This window comes from Prinia subflava, chromosome 15, assembly GCF_021018805.1.
Source record: "Prinia subflava isolate CZ2003 ecotype Zambia chromosome 15, Cam_Psub_1.2, whole genome shotgun sequence".
Taxonomy (NCBI): domain Eukaryota; kingdom Metazoa; phylum Chordata; class Aves; order Passeriformes; family Cisticolidae; genus Prinia; species Prinia subflava.
Window position 1 is genome coordinate 16531514 of NC_086261.1, and position 22001 is coordinate 16553514.

A 22001-nucleotide genomic window follows, 5' to 3' on the forward strand; every position below is an offset into this window, starting at 1 on the left:
TCCACTGCGCGGAGGCATTTTCTCTATTAAGAACTATTCTGTCTTTTTAAAAAATCAATCGCCTCAGGCACTGTGTTTCGATACTGGACACCCAGAGCTGTATTCCAGCAGGATAATCCAAGCAGGACCAGAGGTCTGAGGCAGCTCTCCCCTCTCAGCTCAGCACACCGGAGAAGCAAACACAGCCCTGTGCTTCCACGGCCATTCCCAAACGCTGCACCAAGACTTTGGAGCTCTCGGGGCTGGACATCTCTTCCTTAACCCTCAGAGGAAGGTAAAAACCCCTTCTGGATCCAGCATGGAAGCTGCAGTCTGGGCCCTGCAGCCACTGAGAGCCCTACAACCTAACAGAAGTGGAGTTTCCCTTCCACCAAGGGACATCCCAGCGTTAGCGCTGATTCCTTATGGAAAACTGGCACTAATTAGTTACTAGCAACAACTCCAGTTGTACCTCCTCATAGGCAATGCAAAGTGAAACTTTGAACATCCTGCATCTATAAAATCACTGCATGTTTAGAAAAGTTGGCTACAAACATTGGCACACACTTTACTCACCAAATTATCTCCAGGAAACTGGTGATGATAATAAAATTCCCTTTTAAACCTCCTGTGATGCTCAGGCTGATGTTGCCCAAGTTAAATGTTTTTATCGCTTGAAAACTTGGGCAGAATATTGCACTGCTGCTTCTGTAATTTTCCTAAACTCCCACTTCATTTCCTCACTCATTTATTATCATTCTCCTTCTCTTGGCCGTGCAACAAACTCCAGCTAGGTGCCTACAGAGTCTTCAGACTTCTTTGACAATCTCTGGCTGAAGGTTAATGTTGTGTAAATCACAAGGGCATTTTATCACCAGGAACAACCAAATACTCTTATTTGTATAAGGAAATATTTACCATATGTAACTTCCTTACTTACACCGATAAGTTAGCACAAGGTAACTTAAGCCAAGCTTTTTTTTTATGACACTTTTTGTTTGCTGCTTTTCACGGTGATGAACACTAGGCACAGGTGTGTACACACCTGACAACTCTGAAACTGAAGTGTTAGTTTATTAGGAAAGCTTCGTAAACCAGTCAAGTAATTTTTTTAGATGACTAATAAACATGCACTGCAAAAGCCACATGCAACCTGTGCATATGGAGCAGGAATATCAAGCAGGGAGAGCGGTGCTTAACTGACTTGGGACGTAAGCGAGACCTGAATATTTCTGCTCTATTTTTAACTTGGGATATAATTAGAAATAATCAAGCAGTGCACACGAAACAGAAACAAATGATGACCTGCTGTTTCTAGGGTCCCCAACCGATCTGTGCTGCCATCCTCAGCTTTCCATCCCCCCATCACTCCCCAGGAGGAGCATCCCTGGCAGCAGCACCAGGACACAGTTCCCAGATTGCTGCTCACAGACCCCTTCAGTTCTGGCTCCTCCTGCAGCTCCAGTCCCACCAACTGCTAATTCTGCTCCACTGAGACTTCCCAAACCAGCAGTTTGTCCTCTAAAAACAAAAAACATATCGAGCCCAAGGACTTGGAGAATACCAGGGAGAGACTGAACAAATTTCCTGCTTCTGAATAATCTCATTTGCAATCTTAATGGTGTATACAGGCTATCACAGTTTTCCTATTAAAAATCAAGTGACACCAGCTTCATTTTTATTTCTAATAATGAAATCTGTATAGATCCAAGTTTTTATGCTCATCTCAACTCAGTTACAAACAGTTAGAGGAGGCAGGATTTAGCTTAATTTGATGCTTCTTCCTGATTTGTTTTATTCCCTCAGCTAAGTGAAATGTTGTCCCAATTCTAGAATCAGCAGCTCATCTCGTCTTATCTGCAGAGCAACCAGCTAGACTGCAAAACACACTCATGTTTGCAGGCACACAAATAAATGAAGTTATACAGTTTTTCCTTAAAACAATTCAGCTGCACCGTTTTCTTCTTCAGAGAGCCACGAAGAGCTATTTATAAATAGGATCAAATGTCCTTCCAACACACATGACTCCATACAAAGAATATGGCTTCCAAATCTGCAACTTCTGCTCATTTAGGGCACTTTTACCCACACCAAAATGCCAACATGGGTTTTTTTTTGTGTAAAAAAACCCTGTTCTGCACATGGCAAGCAGCACTTCAGCCTTGACAAGGACAGCTGTGAGTCCCACTGCTAAAGCTTCACCTGGATCAACAAACCCGGTGCTGCTCTCCCTCTCCAGCCCTCAGCAGCAGCCAAGGAGGCTCTTCCCAGCATCCTGAAGAGAGCAAGCTTCACCCAGAGCACGGAACAGGGACAGTACTATTCCCTCACATCTAAACTCCAAGGGGAGACCTTTCAGGCCCTTCAGAACTTCCAGATGGAACATCTGCACCCAACTCCCTCTCCCGTGAGCACATGCCCATATAAAAGTATGTGAGATGTCCTGTATTTAAGAAAAACCAGCAATCAGATGGGAAATAGTGTGAGTTAAATAGAAGTTCATCCACTACACATGAAGCTTCTCCTCTTTTATTGAGACAAAGAACTAAGAGAGCCTTTCTTTCCTCAGAGTAACTGGTACAAACACCCTCAGACAGGGAAAGCCCAGCTCCTGGTCCTCCTCAGGATCCCACAGGACAGCATCAGCATAAAGAGAGACATCCCACAACACAGAGACAGAGAGAGGAGTTCACCAGAACTTCCAAGATTTCCACAGTGATACTCCTAAATTCCTACTCCAATAAACAGCTCCAGTAAAGGTTTTATTCCATATCATTTCAGAACATCACTCCCCCTCTGCAGACCTAATTCACATATTTGTCTCCAACAGACAGAATTTCACCTCCTAATTTGATTTCCTCAAACCATAAAGGATTATTTTAAACTAGCAAAGAGCTACTAACACAACCAAAAGAGCACTGAGCTGTCAGGAGAGCAGGAATATCAGAAAAGAATCACCACGTGGCAAGATTTTACACACCACAAAGTAACTTATCTATTACACATGTTCTGCAGATTTTTGAGTCAAACTGCAATATTTTTCAAAAGAAAAAAAAAATCTGCTTCAGACCTGGAATCTGCAAAGCTTGTACTATGTAACAGGATAAATAAAAATATTCCCTGTCAACAGGAGTCAGCACTCATGGCTCCATCAGTGGTGTCCAAGATGAGAACCACCATGGAAGAGCCTGCCTAATGTGATTTGAAACAGAACAATTGCACCATTTAATGTCAGAATTTAGCCATTCTCACTTTCCCAAGTTGCTGAAAAACACCAATTTGCCCAGCAGTTTTCTCCATATTCCACTCGCACACAGCTCGCTCCTAAAATATCAGGATTCAATCAACCTACAGGGGATTTTTTTTTTTTAATCCCAGCACTCAGCATTCAAGACCAGATTTTCTTTCGAGCTTCCTAGTAGCTTATTGCAGGCAAGAAGGAAATAAAGAAGTTACTTTTGAAAGCCAGTATTTGGCATAACGAACAGATAACATCGCTGCAAAGCTAAGGAGGCTTCTGTGGTATTAATGGTCTCATGCAAGGGCTTCTGAGAGAGCCTTCTCCTGCCTCACCTGGCCGAGATTACGCTTTCCGTAGCCCATAAAGAACCAGGATTCAATCATGGACCATTAAAGACAACAATGGTAAAAGGTGTGAGAACCACCGCGGCTGAAATGCTGCCAGACCGCTCATTTCTGGGCTACTGCGGCAGTTCCCAGGCAAGTTCTCCTCTCTCCACAGGTTGCCGGTACCGAGTCCGTGCCGCTTCCAGCGCCCCTCCCGACCTGGAGCGGAGCCCGCCCGTGCCCGGCTCCCCTCAGGAGTGAGCTGCAAGCCCAATTCCCTTCAGGTGTGCCCTTCTCCCCTCATTACCGAGCCGCAAGCCCGATTCCCCTCAGGTGTGCCCGGCTCCCCGCGAGCACAGGTGGGTGAAGTGCTCAATGCCCCACCGGCGGGGCTCCAGGTGTCCCTTGTTCGCGGGGAGGCACCGCCGCCGCTCCCCGAGGCTCGCAGGGGCCGCTGCCGGTGCCCGCACGGGGGGAGCGGAGCGGGCTCAGCCCCTCGGCTCCGCTCGACCCGCCGGGGCCGCCCCGGGCCCCGCCGCCCCCGGGACCCCTCCGCGCCCCCGCACAGCTCCGCGCCCGCCGCCTGCGGGCTCTCGCCGCGCTCTTACCCGTGAGGAGGCTCCGGGAGCCGCTCCGCGCCGCGGCGCCGGTTGGTGCGGGCTGCGCGAAGAGAAGGGCGATGCACAGGGAGCCGAGGAGCCGCCGGGCTCTCCGCGCCGCCATCGCTCCACTCCCCGCGCCCGGCAGCCGGGCTGCACCCAGCGCCAGCCCCTCCCCCGGGGGGGCTCCTCCTGCCTTCCTTCCCTACCGGGCGGGCTGCGCGAAGGCGGCGGAGGGAGAGCGGCGGGCGGGCGGGCGGAGCGGCCGCGCTCCCTCCCTCACTCCATCGCGGGCCGAGCTCCGTCGCTCCGTCCCTCCCTCACACGGACCCCGCGGGGCGCGCGCCGCCTCCCGCCCGCCCCCGCCCCGCGCATGCGCGCGCCCCTCCCCGCCTCTCCCGCCCCCGACCCCCGCGCCAGGTGTGCGCGCGCCCGCCCCCCCCCCGCGCGCGCCACCGCGCCTGCGCGCGCGCGCGTGCGAGGGGGCGGGGCCGCCGCCCTCCCCTGAGGGGCGCCGCGGTGCCCCCTCCTTCCCCGCAGGCGCTCGGTGCGTAAAGTTCGTGGATTTTAACGCAATAAATCCGTGTTTTCCCCTCTCCAGGAGCAGCCCAGTGTGTGGGTGCGGGACCTGCGCGTTTTCCACGCGTAAAAAACATGGAAAACCACACGGTTCGGCAGCAATCCGGGTATCCCCGCTATGTGGCGAGCCGGAGGGTGTGGGAAGAGGGAGCCCTGCTCTGCCATGGTGCTGGGAAGCAGCAATCCAGAGCCGCCAAGAAACACGAAATCGAACTAAACGTAGAAAAATAACTTGCGGAAACTTGTTTGCTTGGGGAGCAACTCTGCTGCTCTGTTCGGGATGTCGCCTCTCCCAGTAAACAGGCTTCTCAAAGACAAATAACGTGAAGAAAAGGCCAGACATGCTCCGAAAAGGCAAATGCAATGTATTTTCATCCTCCTGGGGGTAATTAGTTTTATACAGCATTTGCTATTCAAATCCAAATCCCTGGAATGCCGCATCGTTACCAGCCCGTTCCAGCCCTACTGCCGGATCCAGTCTCCTTACAAAGGACACAATAAAAGCTATAAATATACATTCCTCCTTCCTTAATCATATGGAGTGTACCCTGATATTTTTTCCATTTCAGCTTGTTACCAACTAAATTATATTTTTACAACGCACACAGTGTCCTTGCTCATTTTATTATTGACTAATTGAATCGTCTCTTCAGGACATAAATTACGTGGGACCAGGGCTGGAGGTAACCGGGAGAGAACCAACCCCTGGGGCAGGTGAAACAGGGTACGTCCCCTGCAAAACGTGTTGCAAAACATTTTAAAACGACTTTTAAATGATTTGTTCCAAAAAACCACAGGCTTTTTCGCTGGCTGTGAGACTCCTGTTGAGGAAAGTTCCCCTTGATAACCTCGGTGTGTGTGGCAGGGGTGTCCCTCTTGTTGTAGGCAGCTCTATATTCCCGTGAAATTCTTCTTGATCCAGCGGGATTTGCAGATTTGTTTATGGGGAGGGTTTTCGGCGAGGCAGGCGCTGGCAGGGTGCGCAGTGCCCCCAGCGCAGGTGTGGGGTTTGCCGTGCAGGGATGCGCACAGCAAATTAAACCCTGACGTGACTGCAAAGCACCGGCTAATACAGGTGTCTGAGGCGTCCCTCCTTGTGCAGCTTGCTTCATTAGTTTATGTTTCTGTCAGGAAACAGGGGGTTTGGCCACTAAAAATATCCCGGGGCATTTTCACAATGGAATAATTACCTCCTCAGAAGGATGTTTGGGTTTCTCCAGCTTACCCTTGGCGAGTTACGCTGCTATCTGATATGCCACAAGGATTACCAGCAACCAGCTGCAATTTATCCTGAAAATGGAAGCGGTGATTAAAAGGCAGGACTGGTAGTGTAACTCCTATTAAAGCTGGTTAGCAATTCCCATCATAAAATCCTGCCCTCAGTCGCATTTAATAGGGCCAGACTAACCACTGTGCTGAAATTTAAGCATCTGAAGTTCATACCTTGGGTTAAATTATAAACATTTCTTCTGTTCCTTCTGTCAGGGATTTTCTGAAAATGAGAGTGGTCACTTTGTCAGAGGTGTTCCCTCAAACCTTGCTATGACAACCCTCCTGAAAGTCCTGCTGGTTCTCGGCAGGGGCTTCCTGGCACTTCCACTCCCCAGCAGCTCCGTCCTCACCGCAGCCCAGGGCTGTGGGGTCAGAGCTGGACCTGCAGCTCCAGTTCCTTCCTGCTCTGGACCCTGCCATGTCTGCAGGTAGGAAGGGCAAACCTGTCCTTCCAGTCCTCTTGGGAAACACAGGGCAGGAAGCTCCATCAAAAACACGCAGTGGGGACGGGAACTGGGAACCTGGGACAGGTAAGCTGGCAGGCACAGAGGCCCTGGAGAGAGACAGGTTCTCCAGGGCGGTGCAAAGGAATGGGGAGCCAGAAGGAAAAACAGGTCTGCCTGGAGGGAAGGATAAAGCAAAGCTGATGAGAAGGAGTCTGGAACCAGGCTGCTGGGAGAAGACTTTAAACCAGAGTGGGAATGGGAGAGGTTGCTGGGAGGAGGATGTGCAGCCTGGGAGGACTGGGAGCTGTCCCTGTGGTCATGGGCTGAGGGAGAGCTTGCTGGGCAGAGGGATCAGGTGGAAGAGCTGGAGAGGGGGAAGGATGGAGGACCCCAAGGTGGGGGTGGGCCTGTGGGAAGAGGGCATTCACTAGAGACAGTGACGTGGTAATGGGAATGATGGAAACTGGGGCAGGGAAGCAGAGCAGAAAGGTGAGGATTTAGGAAGGGGAATGAAGACCAGCTGGACACCAGTCAGCAGGTACCTGGAATACCCTGAGAATGTCCCTCACCCCTGGAGAGCTGGGGCTTGTGCCAACCGTGACACCCTCACAGAGGGAAATCTCCACACTGCTGATGGCCTGTGTCAATGCCAACCCAGGATTACATTGCTGGGGTTATCTCCACCTGGCCAAGAAGTACATATTCAATAAAGCAACAGTACTCAGGCTGCACAGTAACGCCCTCCCCAGTTATCAAACTCCGGGATAAAGGCAGCCACTGCAGAAGGATAAGCCAGGCTCAGACACTGAACCAAGGTCAGGGAACCCAGGCAAGCACCTCAACAACTTCCATCTCATTTACTATACAAATCAAATGCAGGCATTTTATGCACCTCATGAAGAACTGCAGGGTGAGCAAGCAGAGTGCTGTGGGTGGGGCAGGTGACTGCTGCTCCCAGGAAGGATTTTTAGCCTCTGGAATCTGTGGGATGCAAAGCACAGTCCCCAAACAGAGCCTGCCCAGCGCTGCACTAATTGCACAGTCAGCACTGCCCAGGTGCCTGGGCTGACGTTCTGAAGCCTGACTGGCAGAAGTGGAGGAGCTCTTGCAGATAAACCTGCAATAACTGAGAACTTACACAACTTCTGACTCAGTTAGATACTTGGCCATGTTCTATTTTCTGACAAAATCAGGCCATTGAGTATTTCTAATCATATCTCTGAAATGAAAAGATGTTTTTTACTATTCTGTCTGTACATACGACTTCCTCGTCTGTAAAATAAGGGCAACAGCAGTTCTCGCTCCAGAGCTGAGAAAATGAATTAGAGTTTGTGAAGCACTTGGATACCATAGTGATGAGTCCCATGGAAGAGCTCAGGAGGAAATGAATAAATCTGTCTTCAGAACAATATTTGAATAGTCTGCTGTAAATAAAGCACAGGTCACACAGTGAACAGCGAGGACAAAATAAAATTATTACTTAGTGAGCACAGTCTATTCTGTACAATGAGTGAGGCCAGGAACCTGTTGAAAGAACAGCGTGTGATCTAATTACAGTTTAATACTGTATCATAATGCAAATACATGGAAGGGACAAACTACAGTTGCACAGGTCACCTTAATGTTGGTATTTCTAAACTTTTAGACTCTTGAATTTAAAAAAAGCCTCCCCTGTTAGGTGCAAAGGTGTAATTCACATGTATAAATGATTTCCTCGCCCTTTAATAGTGAGAGACAATATATTTACCTCCTCTACCTCAGCCACTTAAGTGGAAAAAATGTTTTTCTCCTCTTGGAGATATCTCAGCCTTCCAGCCAAGATTTAACACTGTCATTCACACAGTGACGTAGAGATTTAAATCCAGAATTTACCTTCTTTGGGAGTCTGTGCACAATCATCAGAGACAGGCTATTCTCCAGAGGGGGATCCCGAGGAGGACGTTCATTTCATCCTCCATGATTAAAATTTTGTGTTTTGCTTGGAGTGCTTCCCCTTCCAGACCAGCCCCCTGATTTTGGTGCAGAGGCAAGGTTATGGAACAACAGCTCCCCTGATCTTTCCGACTCCTCGGTCCCGAGGCTAGGCTGAGCTTTCCCGACTCCTGCTGAGACTTGGAGCCGCTTCAGAGCGGCTGTAAATTGCACTGGGTTATCTGTCGCCCACAAGAAGGGTGATGGAATTAGGATTGCACTGTTCAGTGCCACTCTGGTCGTGCCTATTTTCCTCATCGTGATTTCTCTATTGCTTAGCAGGATGCGAGGTGACACTGAATCGTTACACCAATTTATTGTTATCCGGAGAATTTTCTGTTCCCGGGCATCCTCTGGCAGCTGGTAAAGGCAATTTGGGATGAGAAGGGGCTGCAGCACAAATAAAGACGTGGCTCGTTAAGTTTAAGACTTAGAGCTATGAGATACCCTCAGTGTAACCTGCTGTGCTGCCTCCCTTGTGTGAGGCATCGGCTCCATCCGTGGACAGCTTCTGGTAACGTGGCCTGTCCGATTATTCCCAGCTCCATCCTGATTCCAGCACCAGTGCCCACCAAGGTGTGCTGTCTTTCATCCTTCAGAAGGGGCTAGATTTATTTCTTTTTCATTTATTTGTCACGGTTATTGGTCACAGATGTAGTTTTGCACACAGCTCTGAGGTTAAAAGTCATCCTCTGGACTTTGCCGAGCAAATTCTAGGTTAGCAGGTCATATGGCAGAAACCCTCCAACCCCAGCACGTACCTCTGTCACTCCTGAGGTCAACTGCAGCTCCAGCTCCTCACTGGAGTCAGGGAGGGTCATAAACAGAGGCAGTTCCAATCACCGAGGTGAATTCCCTGGGACGGCTGAGAGAAGGGTGGAGCTCCTGGAGTCCCAGGCTGACAGAGTGTGAAACACAAGCAGGGCAGTTGCTGCAAAATGCTTTTAAAGGCTTCCCTTGCTGAGCAGGGGAGCTGCTGAGGTCTAATCCCTTGTTTGTTTATTTAGGCGTTTCAGAGGTAGATGGAGGGAACCTAGACTCCAAAATGCAGGGTTTACTGGAATCCAAAACTCAGGGTTTACTGGAATCCAATCCATAATTTAAAAAGAAAGGGTAACACATTTGTTATCAGAAAGTGCATAACGATGTGGGATATGGGTCTGTGGGCATCCAGAAGGAGAGAAATGCAGGTAAGCCCCACGGGGAAAGCCAGATGTTATTGCAGGCAGTGGGATTTTGCCTTCCATGTCAGTAGAGGGAGATTTTGTCCCTGGAAGCCTGTTAGGGATGACACCGTGTCAAGGCACTCCCAGCATTCTCAGTGACTGTATTTTCCTGTTTTGGTGGTTGTCATTAGCCGTTGTTCTCAGATGAGATCATTACTGGGGACACACTGACCACTGAGTCTCCATTCTTCTTCCCTACTGTCTGTGCCCTCACTTCTCCAGTGTCTCACTTCTCCCTGAGCCACAGCAACTCATCTTTGGACTGAAAGACTCTGCCCATCCAGTAAGAGTGGAGACAGATGGTCCATGCCCTCTCATGCAAACAGGATCAGGCTCCTCTGCATCTTAAAAACCACAGAAGCCAGGCAAGGATTCCAGGTGGTGTTTATCCCAAAGCATTTCCAACAATCCCACAAGAATGTTAATTACTGACACCAACAATCTTGTTCTCATTCATATAACGGGAGTGCCTGGAGGTCTTACCTGAGGTTGTGTTAGACACCGTAGGATCGCACAGGAAAAGCACAGAGGGGTTTTAGTCCAGGTTATCCTGACAGAAGTCAGAAAGCAGAACCACAGAGAGGTGTTGGAGAGCCAGCAGGGGCACCTTTCACATCTCCTGAGGCCCAGTGCTTCTGCTCTGTAAACACCACCACGTTTTCTCCTGTGCCAGGGGAAGTGAGACTCTGAGAGAATTCAAAGAGAGAGGAAAACTGTGGAGAGGAGAAAGGATAAGAACAAAAGGAGAAGAATTGATGCTTAGCACACAGAAACAGTCATTTGTCTCTGGGCTTGGGAAATGAAAGAAATAAAAATAACCTTCCACCAACAGCAGAGGATGCCTGGAAAACACAGCCCATCGCTCCTGGGGATACCAGCACACCTCTCAAACCTCACCTCTGCCCTTTCTGTGTGCTACCTGAGAGGGTCAGCTGAGGTGCTGGGCCACATGGCTGGAACCAGATGTGTTGGGGGACTCCTGGAAATGGAAAGAAAAGGCCACATTATCTGTGAGAGACACAAACAGATCAGCCACAGTTAGATGAGCAAGTCCACACATAAAACCTGAGGCCACACAGACTTGACTGTCAACACCTACAGCTCCCACACGTGTCCTTCCTTTTGGTCTGTGTCTCAGACTGTGATTTTAGGTGTTTAAAACTGAACATACAGAAACAATGATTCCAGGAGTCATTGCTTGGACACAGTGGCTCAAGTGCCCCTCTGCTTTAAAGGCAGGAACTGGAGGCACAGAGTGCTGTCATTAGTCCTGCGATGGAAGAGTAAATATGAACAAAATTACCTCAGTCTGCTAATTCAACAATTCAAACCAGTCATTGCTATGATGTAGTGAAGACAGACAGTGAGCCACAGAAACAGGAAGGAATAAAGATGTTGGACAATAGGTTGGGACAGGGACAGACTCCTGTTTGCTGTAAGAATCTTGTTCTGGCACTCTCAGAGAGCCCTTTAAAGTCATCATTTTGGCTTTGCTTCCTCCAGTTGGCATGCTCAGGCAAAACCTCATCACCCTTTCGAATGCTGTGAAGGAATTTCCTATAAATATAATGGATTTTTCATGGAGGAAATATTGGACTTCTTCATTTTTACCATGTTGTCTGACAAAGGGACAAGCTCGAACAGTTGTAAAGTTAAACTATTCAGAACAAGACCTGGTTTACAAAGGGCTTCCATCCCCAAGCTCATAGCGTGCCACAGAAGGATGCCTGGAGACCTGGGGGATTTCTTCTGCCACAGGATCTGGTGCATCCCAAATCACCTTCCTGCCAGGAAAGGTTGTGCTGCAGCACCTGGGAACCCTGCAAGAGCCTGGACAAGTCCTTGGTGATGCAGGTGTCAGAGGAGAGCAGGGAGGTCTCCTCCCAGAGAGCAGCGGTACAGCCCTGGTGTGCCAAGGAGAGAAACAAACCTCTGTTCCCAGCAGTTCCTGCTTTAAAAGCAGAGCTATGCCTTGACTTGTTCTGCATAAATTTTATTTTTAAATCATTCTAACCTCTTGCAATTCTTAAGCATCTTTAAAACCAGGGTAAATTAGCCGACATTCCTTCCTACTGTTCCCAGTGCAACCTCTTACGCCCACCAGCACAGTCTGACTCTTTCTCAGCTGCAGGACTGAGCAATGTGGGGACACAAGGACAGTTCAAAAAGCAAAGAACTCACTTTGTGCCAAGGAATGGTGCTGCACGGAGAGCTCTGGCAGGGAAAATGTGGGCAGCCTTCAGACAGGGGAAGAGTCTGACTCCTCCAGCTCCAATCTGACACTTCTCACAGACATTCATTTCACTTTTTATTGTTGTTGTTTAAACAACCCCTCAGGGCAGCACTTCTGCGAAAACACCACCATTCTCCCACCTTTCCATGCTCATCCCAGGTGATCAAAGCCAGGAGAGCAAACCAGGGGCTCTGATGGGATGTGGAACATGGGTGAAGGAGCCGTGAGCCCTCAGATCCCCCTGGACACCTGGCACATCAGGATTGCTGGGTCTGCTGTCACACAGGGGTTCCACCACTGCTGTTGTTCCCTCAGCACCTGAGGGGCAGCTTTAAAATCAAATTACACGAGTGCTGCAGGCTGCAGCCCCTGGCTGAGCCCGAAGTCAGACGACTTGGAACAACAAATACGCCTGGGTAGCAGCTCCCTAAGAAATGTCATCCTTACATTGCTGTGCTTCTCCTCCTAACAGAACCTGACGGGACTCATCGACTGCCGGCATTCCTGCGGCCGCAGCGGAAGCTATTGATTCTGGGAAATATGAAATGTGTCCCAGAGAGATCAGAATGGGACTGTGTCCAAGGGAGACACTGAACGGGGCAGAGGGAGCAGCGGGAAACCAGAGGTGGGGAGCTGACTCCAACAGGGATCGGTGGGGTTTGGACAGCCCCGCCCCAAGAAGAGGTGAAGGTGCTGGTCCAGGTTCCTCGTGACCAGGAACCACCACACTGTAAATGTTGCCCAGGCTGTTGCTCCACCTGCGTCCCTCTGCACTGGGACACATTTCTTAAGGGATGCTCTTAGAAGGACCAAAAGCTGAAATGCATTTCCTCCTCCTCCCACAGTGGAAGGCATGTGCTGGCAAGGGAATCTGGGAGGAAAATGCTCTTATGGCAACGGACATTTTGTGCACAAGCAAGATGCATTCACATTCCCTGAGGAATTCAGCTAAAAAGCATCACTGCCAAAAGCTGGAGAGAATTCAGATGATTGGAACAAACTTATATTGCTAAAAGTGGGGAATTGGTAGAGAAAGATGTTCAGGCTATCAGAAGTTGTTATCAGAAGTGTCCTTCGTTTCTGAAAGCACAGAAGTGTAGGCATTCTACAAAAATCAATTTCTCAAAAAGACTCTCCTTCCGTGACCACAAACCTTTGGTGAGGGCTGAGAAGAAATTGAGGTTTATGTCTGTATCGTGTGGACATTTAGATTCCATGAGGCAAAGCAATGGTATTTCTCAGCCGTGAGCCCTCCGAGGCAGGTAACAAATAACAGAGATTTGACAGAGGGAGAAAAGCCTCCTCACAAATCTCCTGTTCTCCCATTCCCCAAGGGCTGCAATCTGCCTCTGACCCCTCTCTCATGCTGCAGCTCCATCCGTGATCTGTTGGGTTTGTGTTTTCAGACGGGAGTCCAGCATTTTCCTGCTGACCTCCAGCCATCAGTAACACTCAGCTGCCCCTTCTGGGGTGTCAGCGTGGCATCCCCCACTCCTGAGGCTGCCAGGACATCCTGGGAACCACTGCCTTTGGGGAGGGAAGCACAGGGGACCACAAGGAATAGCATGACTGACATTTGGCTTTATGTTTACTGCTACTATTGCTGTTAATGTGTGGTTTTTTTCCTAAAGAGCAGAGTTCATGAATTATGCTCAGTTTAAAAAGAAAGCTGTAAAAAAGTACCAGCAAAAACCATCAGGAAGAAAAAACTCAAAACCACTCCTGTTCTCTTACTCTCCTTTTTTTTCTTTCTTATTTCTTTTTTTTTTTTAGATTCTACATCAAATTCCAGGCAAATGCAGCAGTGCCTGGGGTGTGGTGCCTCCAGAAGGCTCCTGAAGAAGGACCAGCTGTGTTCCTGCTGTAGGAGGGGAGCAGTGGGAGCTCAGACACGAGGGCAGGTACCTTGCTGTGAGCAGTTTCCACACCAGCAAGAGGAAGAACTTGGTCTTGTTCCTGGCTACAGGTGGCTCTGACACATGAAAGGTTTCACTGATTCTCAGTCAAGGCAGGTGAATGATGCCTGTCCCGTTAGAAGTGACCAAGGTAAGATGTCTTGCACTTCCCCTAAAATTGAAGAGGTTTAGAAGAGATATTGGGAAGAAATTCTTCTCTGTGTGTGGTGCTGAGGTTACCCAGAGCAGCTGTGGCTGCCCATCCCTGGAAGTGTCCAAGGCCAGGGTGGGTGGGTAGTGGGAGGTGTTCCTACACATGGCAGGAGATGGAGCAAGGTGGTCCTTAAGGTCCCTTCTAACCTAAACACTTCTGGGATTCTATGATCAAGAACGTGAGAATGCCAACACAGCCTGGAATGTGGGCAAAATCCCTGTTTGGAGTTCCTGGACCCGGGGTGGGTGGGGTGACACTGCAGCAGGAGGGTCCAAACCACAAAGACAAGTGGATATTCAGGTTGTAAACCAACTTACAAACTTCCAGGAACTTCATTAACCCCAACAAAAAGCTACATGCAGACTTTGGGGGTTGAGCAGTGACACTGCTCGATGGAGCTCCACAGTGGGGATTTTCCCTCTGACCAAAGGGATCCCTTGTTCAATGTGTGGGGAGACACAGACAGCAAAAGAGATGGTGGGAAAAATTAGCAGCATTGTTGTGTTGTTCCCAAGAGGTGCAGCACAAGGGCCCTCAAAAGAGCTTTAGGAGGAGTTCAAGGCTGGCCTTGAACATGGGATAATTCTGGACAGTGTACTTGGGGTCATTTGGCCTTTCCAAGAACAGGTAAAGAGACAAGAGCTGGCTTTGGGGACGGGAAGAACTTGTGTTGGAAAGCCTTTTTCACATCAGAACACCTTCCCCAGGCACCTGAACAAGAGAATGGGGATTTTAAAAAACAGCGAAACCTGCACAGGGTGCTCAGTAAATCTGAAAGGAGCACACCCACCTTAAAGCTCATCTCCTATATGGAATTTTTACCTGAAGCTCAGCTGACACCAGAGGAAAGAGTGAAAAGGTTCACAGCTCTGTGAGAGATAATGACAGAACTGACAGCAGTGGACCCTGCTGGGTCACCAGAGAAAGGGGAAAAACACAACCCTTTGTGATTACAGTCAAACACAAATAAATATGTTGGAAAGGAACACTTTCTATTTCCTGCAAGCAGTAAAGTTTGGGGGGAAATGGCCTATGACAAATATTTTTCTCTGCTGGAGGCAGCAGCAGGCCTGTGACAGGCACGTTGGAAAACAGACCATACGTTTGTGCATATTCAACAGCCCCACTGGGACACATCATTTCTCAGGCTGCCGTTGGGGTTGTGTTTGGCACTTGAACTGTTTCGGGGGCTTTGATAGCCCGGGATCTGTGCAGAGGATGTTTTGTTCTGAGGGAAAAGAGCACAAGCACATGACCAGAAGCTCTGATCAGCCTCTGAAAGACCCGGGCCAGCAGAGCTCAACAACACAGCTCCTTTGTAATGGAAATGCCATACCTAGGCATGAAATTAGGGAAGCAATGAGCAGGAGCAGGTTCCAAGAAGATTGAAGTCATCCCCAGCAGAAAAGGAAGAAAAGTTAAGACACCTCTGAGTAGTGAAGTGTCGACCCAATTTAGCTGCCCAAGCAATCAATGACGGATCTTTATGAGTGTTCAGGAGCCCTAACACACACATCTTCCCAGGGAAACTGAAAGGAGCTAATTAATAGCCCAGATAAACAGAATGAAATGCAAAGCCGGACATAGATCTTTAGAGCCCGGTGCTGACTGCGCTGAATTCTCTCCTTGCACTCCCAGCTGACCCCGGTGAAGCATCAAGATTAATGCCTGTAGAAAAAGCTTTTGCTTTCCACTTTTTGTGGAGCACTTGCAGACTCGAGTGTTTCACCTGGCTGTGATTGGAGGTGGTTCAGTCTTCACTTACAGACTCAGCCGGGTGTAGTTTTGCTCTCCCCATCCCGCTTCGAGCACTCTGAAGTGACACCTCGCTGTCTTCACTGCTCTGACTGCCAGGACATGAATTCCCCAACATGAGTTAAACTCATGTTTAACTTAATGTGAGTTAAACACACATGAGAGTGTTTAACTCCAGTTTAACTCAGCTCCATTCGTGCCACTGCCCAGTTTGCAGTGTGGTTTGGACCCTCTGGTGCCCCAAACTGCACCGAGGTGATGATGTCACTCATGTTAACACACAAACCCCTGGGCAGGAGATGTTGAGAAGCTGTCAAAATCCTCCTTGTTCCCACGAAGTGCAGCACAAGGGCCCTCAAAAGAGCTTTAGGAGGAGTTCAAGGCTGGCCTTGAACATGGGATAATTCTGGACAGTGTACTCAGGGTCATTTGGCCTTTCCAAGAACAGGTAAAGAGACAAGAGCTGGCTTTGGGGACGGGACTGCCCCAGCCAGGGGACACATGGCCAGCCCAGCAGAAGCAGCTCCTGCCCTTCACCACCAGACTGAGGCCATTTTCATCCAAGTACTTTAGGGAGAAATACCAGCACGAAAGGTCTGTCTGGGAACACCTCAAGTGCCTTGAGATGGCAGAGGAAGAAGTTAAACACTGAGGGCTGAGAGTCTGCCTTGTCCAGGCAGCTCCTGCAGCAGGGAAAGCCTAGAGCAGGTTTTCCAGGATCATGATTTTGGACTAAGGTGCCTAAATTTTGTGTACATTTCCCTTCAGACTCTGCTTGGATGCAGCCCTAGAAGCCCCTTGTTTTTCCAGTGGAGAGCAGCAATACTTCCATGGTGTTTCCAGTGTCACTGCTAAACAAGTGCTCCCTCTTCAAGAGCCAGGGTGGAAGATACAGCACAAAAAATCTTTATTTTTTAACTAAAGTAAGATGAAAGAGGACATCAAATAACAGGGTCAGCCTGAGGGCACTGAGAGGATTCATAGAATCCCTCCCATTCCAGCCCCTGCCACAGACAGGGACCCTTCCACTGTCCCAGGTTGCTCCAAGCCCTGTCCAACCTGGCCTTGGGCACTGCCAGGGATCCAGGGGCAGCCACAGCTGCTCTGGGCACCTGTGCCAGGGCCTGCCCACCCTCACAGGGAACAATTCCTTCCCAATATCCCATCTAACCCTGGGGTCCAGAGAGATGTGAGATGTTGGGAAAGGTAAATCTTGGGCTCAAGGGCTGGAGCTGACCTTGATTTCACTCCTCAAGTGAGGAGCTGTCCTGGCTCCAGAAGGAGCCTTTCTATGTGGAAGCTAAAGATCATTAAATCCTTCCAGAGGACAACATGAGATCCAGCCAACATTCTCCTTTCTCCCAGCTTCCACTTCCTCACACACCCCCCTGACTGAGGAGGAGGAGCAGGTCCTGCTTGGCCTGATTTGGAAGGGAGACACAAACCCCCCTAGCCAGGATCTGGAGTTACCCAGCTGCACCTCAGTCTTTCCTGTCCCATCATTCTAGTGACCCAGAAGTCCTGGAAAATAAATACTATTTGTGATTGTTGGGTTATTCCTCTGCACAAATGTAACCCTTCTATCAGTGCTGTGCATAAGGATATGCAGAGAAAACATGAATGTTCTTGAGATTGGAGACCAGTGGACATTAGAGCATTTTTTTGCAGGCCCACACAAAACTGTTGGGTTGTCCCAAACCAATGTCCCAAAAGGACATCAGAGTCAGCACTTTCACTGCTGAAATTACACACAGATAAACACATGAAATATTAGTGGCAATATTGAGAAATGACAAAAACTGGTGCAGAAACCACAGTGGAATGTGCTAGCAGGGACACGCAGAGGCACAGCCTGTCCAATGGACTCGTGGTCACCCACGATCCTGGCTCAAACCTGCAGCCATCCCCTGAAACCTTCCACCAGCCCAAATTCCTTCTCTACAAAGGGAGACTCGTGGCCTGTTTTAAAGCTCTCACAGCTTCTTTTTGGTTTGAGCTCAGCTTCTCTCCTGGACTAACAGGCATTAGGGAAGCTGTGAGCATCACACAGTCATGGTGGGAGAGAAGGCTGTTCCCCCATGACATCCCCTGTGCCCACAAACCTCTGGGTCCCTCACACAGCCTGGAGTCTCAGTGATGAGCAGGGGGTGGAAAGAGCCAGCTGGAACCTCTGGAAACCTGGAATGCTCATGGGATTGAGGAAGGGGGAAAGCACAAACATTGGCCCCATCTCCAAAATCTGCACACCAAGATCCCAAATCATATCTTACTCCAGCACTCAGGAACTCACTGGAGTCAGAGCTTTGGGATTTAACTGCTGCTGGAGAAGGAGGAAACTCCTATTTGCATGCACAAAGACTGGGAGTTTTCTTCCTCCACTCCAGTGGAAGTTTAATCCCCCAGGTCCCTTGCTGTGTGCCCAGTGGGCTGCTCCCACTGCCTCAGATGAGCACAAATCCAGTGGAGTGACATGGGGAAGCAGCCTGGGCTGGAGATGTGCTCACACAGCTTCATTTAGATCTTTCTGATGGGAGAATTGAGAACCAAAGATGTTCCCACCAAACCCACTCATCCAATTACTGGGGCACTTTGACAGATACAGATCAGAGGGACAGCCTGTGCTTTCCCAGGACACAGCAGGGGTGTGCAGACACAGCATTTTTGGGGAGCATCCAGACCCAGCCACAGGAGCTTTGTGGCTTTTCTTCCTTGGTTCTGCCTTGCTCTGACTCCACCTGCTCACCATTAGCAGCCCGTGGAGCAGTTGTGTTTGACATCCCTGTCACAGCCCCTGATTTACACGGCCTCACACAATCCCTCCTGCTCTGTGCGGCCTTGGGAGCAGCAGAACAGACACCCTGGAATGGAACTCCTTTGAATCAGTCACTGCCAAAGGAGCAGACACCGTCAAAGAGCATCATCCTTGTGAATCAAAGTGCACCCTTCCCAAATCATCTCTTCTTTTAATGAAATGGAGCTTTTGGGGTTTGGCAGAAGCAGACAAATACTCCAGTGGGCAGACTTAAAAAAAACAACAGGTGAAAGCATGACTGAGATTCACAGTCACAGAATAAAGGAGAGAAGGGATCCAGGGAGAAATCCAGTGTGCTGCATTCATCACTCACTCAATTACAAGGATGTGAGCAACTGTCCAGTGAAGGGAACTCAAGCTCCCTGTTTTATGGTGTACCTCTGATGGCACTGCAGGAGATGAGCCGTGCTCCTTTCTACACCCATTCCCCACAGAAAATCTGCAAACCATCACCACTGACATTCCCTAATTTAGGATCCATGTCCTAACATTCTCTGCCTCCAAAGCTTGGCCACCACTTAATGCCCTGCTTGCTTTAGGAACGTGGTTTTCCCTTGGTCCCATGGAACACCACGATTCTGTGCTGCATGTGCCAGAGAGGCAGGGCTGAGTGGGGAAGGAGAAGGGAGGCTTCAGCTCAGAAGTGATAGTACCTATTTTTGGCTCCTGGAGCCAGGCTGTGCTTCTCCCACTCTGTTTTGATGCTCCAACACGTTTCAGTGGAGATGTCACCAATCCCAGGCAGTCACGACAATCTGGGGTGCTGGGATTCAGCCTCGTGGGGGAGGGAAGACAGGCAGTAATTTTTCTGAAGTCTGTGGCAGGGAAAAATGGATTTGTGGTGACTGTTATTTAAATATTAATATTCAGATTAGGCTATTTTTCAGCCATTAGAACACAGGGGGTCTATACCTGGTGCTCCCTTCCACCTGGCTGCAGGGGGACATCCCCTCTTTCTAAACTTGCACCCCTGTGCAGCCATGGGGAGGTTTTCAGATCTGGTTAAACATCTTGCAGAAACAAATGCCCTCTTGTTCTCCACTGCCTGCAACACATAAACCACAAAATACAGTCTCCTGGAGTGAATTCATGTCCCAAGTGTGCTTTACATAACTACAGTCCCTACTTGGGGGGGCAGGATTTTCCCAGTGCTGCAGTTCCCACCGTTGTTAAGTGACAACTTATTTCCATCCCAGAATCCTGAGACAGGCACAAGCCGAAGTCTCTGCTCACATCACTTGCTGCAGGTACCCCCAGGAGGCTGTGAGAGCCTCCCCACTCCATGGCTGTGCTTCAGGGCAGCCCTCTGAAGGAGGAAGCCCAAAAACTCTCCTGAAACTGTGCACTCCACCCGGGCACCTCGGGCCATGCTGAAGGGGCTCCCCACAGCCAGGCCCCCCTCTGCTCCTGCCCCCTGCTCCTGCCTGGCACTGACTGGGGAGGGGAGACAAAGCTGTGCCCGCCAGCCCTGGGGTGTCCCAGGCCAGGTTCGATGGGGCTTGGAGCACCCTGGGATGCTGGAAGGTGTCCCTGCCCATGGCAGGGGGTGGAACTGGATGAACTTTAAGGTCTCTTCCAACTCAAACTATTCTGTGATTCCAAATCCAACGGGATCCAAGGGAATGCAAGGCAGAGGGTGAGGAGTTCGGGCATCTCTGATGCCAGGCCCCTGCTCTGGGAAAGTGGGGAACCAAAAGCCAACCCTGTGGGCCTGCTACTCACCCACCACAGGATCAGCTTTCCTTTCCTGAGCTGCTTTTCTTCATTCTGTTCTCCTGCAGCACCCTGTGCTATGGAGTGATGGAAACACGTAACAGCTTCTCCAAACAGAGTTATCTTTAGACATGGAACAGCGAAAGAAGATGACACCATGTAGACACTGTAAAAAGAAAGCCTTCACTACATTAAAAAAAAATTACATTCTTGATCAAGGAACAAACTGGTCTGAATAGTCACAATCACATTTTACAGCCACTCCATTTTTCTCTCCCAGCATCTGAAGGAGATGAACATCTGATTCCTGTATGTGGGAATTGCTTAAACCAGCACTGGGAGAAAATATGCAGTTGAATATTGATCTGCAAAGATGGAGCGAGTTCAGCCCCGAGTTAATGGTCCTGGATTTTGGATGGGGGCTGGCAGAGCTCAGCCCCTCTCAGGACCAGCCTCATCCTGGTTCCTGCCAGCCCTGCAGCCCAAGGCTCCGGCAGCTCCCTTCCTTTCAGCAAAGGCTGGCTGAAGGATCACAGCACCATTTTATTTAATCATGGTTGGAGTTCTGGTGTCCACAGGGAAAAAATCCTGGGAGCAGGGTGTATTTTCCTGATCGGTGCATACAGAGTGGTATAAAATGTCTGCACCGCTTCTTTCCACTCCAGCCTGTGCCTTTGAAGTCATGGTAACAGCTTTTGGATCCCAATCCTCTGATGAGACTCCTTGATTTATTAGGTAAAACATCTGGAAAAAATGAGGACTTGTGGCAGTGTAAATCCTCCAGAAGGAGCAGAGAGCGGTTTCATCTGAGCAGCCTTTCTGTCAAAGCGCAGGAAACCGGAGCCCTGGCCACCGGCTCGAGGGTGCTCAGCTGCTGAACAGCTCCAGGCGGGCCCGTTCCTGTTCCAGCCATGACCAACAGGCAGCTGAGAGCAGAGGAGTTAAATGTTAATATTCAGATGAGGCAGCCCGGAGCTGGGAGCATGGCAGCCCCAGAATGCAGTGCACACACTCGGGTGTCAGTAGAGGAATGGTGTGCACACACTCGGGTGTCAGTAGAGGAATGGTGTGCACACACTCGGGTGTCAGTACAGGAATGGTGTGCACACACTCGGGTGTGTCAGTAGGGGAATGGTGTGCAGACACTCGGGTGTCAGTACAGGAATGGTGTGCACACACTCGGGTGTCAGTAGAGGAATGGTGTGCACACACTCGGGTGTCAGTACAGGAATGGTGTGCACACACTCGGGTGTCAGTACAGGAATGGTGTGCACACACTCGGGTGTCAGTAGGGGAATGGTGTGCACACACTCAGGTGTCAGTAGAGGAATGGTGTGCAGACACTCGGGTGTCAGTACAGGAATGGTGTGCACACACTCGGGTGTGTCAGTAGGGGAATGGTGTGCACACACTCGGGTGTCAGTACAGGAATGGTGTGCACACACTCGGGTGTGTCAGTAGGGGAATGGTGTGCACACACTCGGGTGTCAGTACAGGAATGGTGTGCAGACACTCGGGTGTCAGTAGAGGAATGGTGTGCAGACACTCGGGTGTCAGTACAGGAATGGTGTGCAGACACTCGGGTGTCAGTAGAGGAATGGTGTGCACACACTCGGGTGTCAGTACAGGAATGCTGCGCACACACTCGGGTGTCAGTAGTGGAATGCTGCGCACACACTCGGGTGTCAGTACGGGAATGGTGTGCAGACACTCGGGTGTCACCCCCGGAATGGTGTGCAG

At 49.8% G+C, this 22001-nt stretch overlaps 1 protein-coding gene and 2 long non-coding RNA genes across 5 annotated transcripts in view; 1 reads left to right on the plus strand and 2 right to left on the minus strand.

The window, feature by feature from the left end:
• NEO1 (neogenin 1) overlaps positions 1-4503 on the minus strand; it is a 171875-nt gene extending 167372 nt beyond the window's left edge. For all 3 annotated transcript variants that reach the window (XM_063412962.1, XM_063412961.1, XM_063412960.1), the window contains exon 1: positions 4155-4503. In XM_063412962.1, coding sequence (XP_063269032.1) covers positions 4155-4269 — 115 coding nt within the window. In that variant the 5' untranslated portion in view covers positions 4270-4503. The remainder of the gene's footprint in view (positions 1-4154) is intronic.
• LOC134558767 (uncharacterized) lies at positions 3664-14030 on the plus strand. The gene is made up of 3 exons (XR_010082405.1): positions 3664-3905; positions 4747-6526; positions 13646-14030. It is a non-coding gene; the product is annotated as an uncharacterized LOC134558767 (long non-coding RNA).
• On the minus strand, positions 7889-19751 carry LOC134558768 (uncharacterized). The gene is made up of 3 exons (XR_010082406.1): positions 19461-19751; positions 19202-19363; positions 7889-10618 (listed from the first exon to the last, which is right to left on the minus strand). It is a non-coding gene; the product is annotated as an uncharacterized LOC134558768 (long non-coding RNA).
• Positions 19752-22001: the final 2250 nt, after the last annotated feature.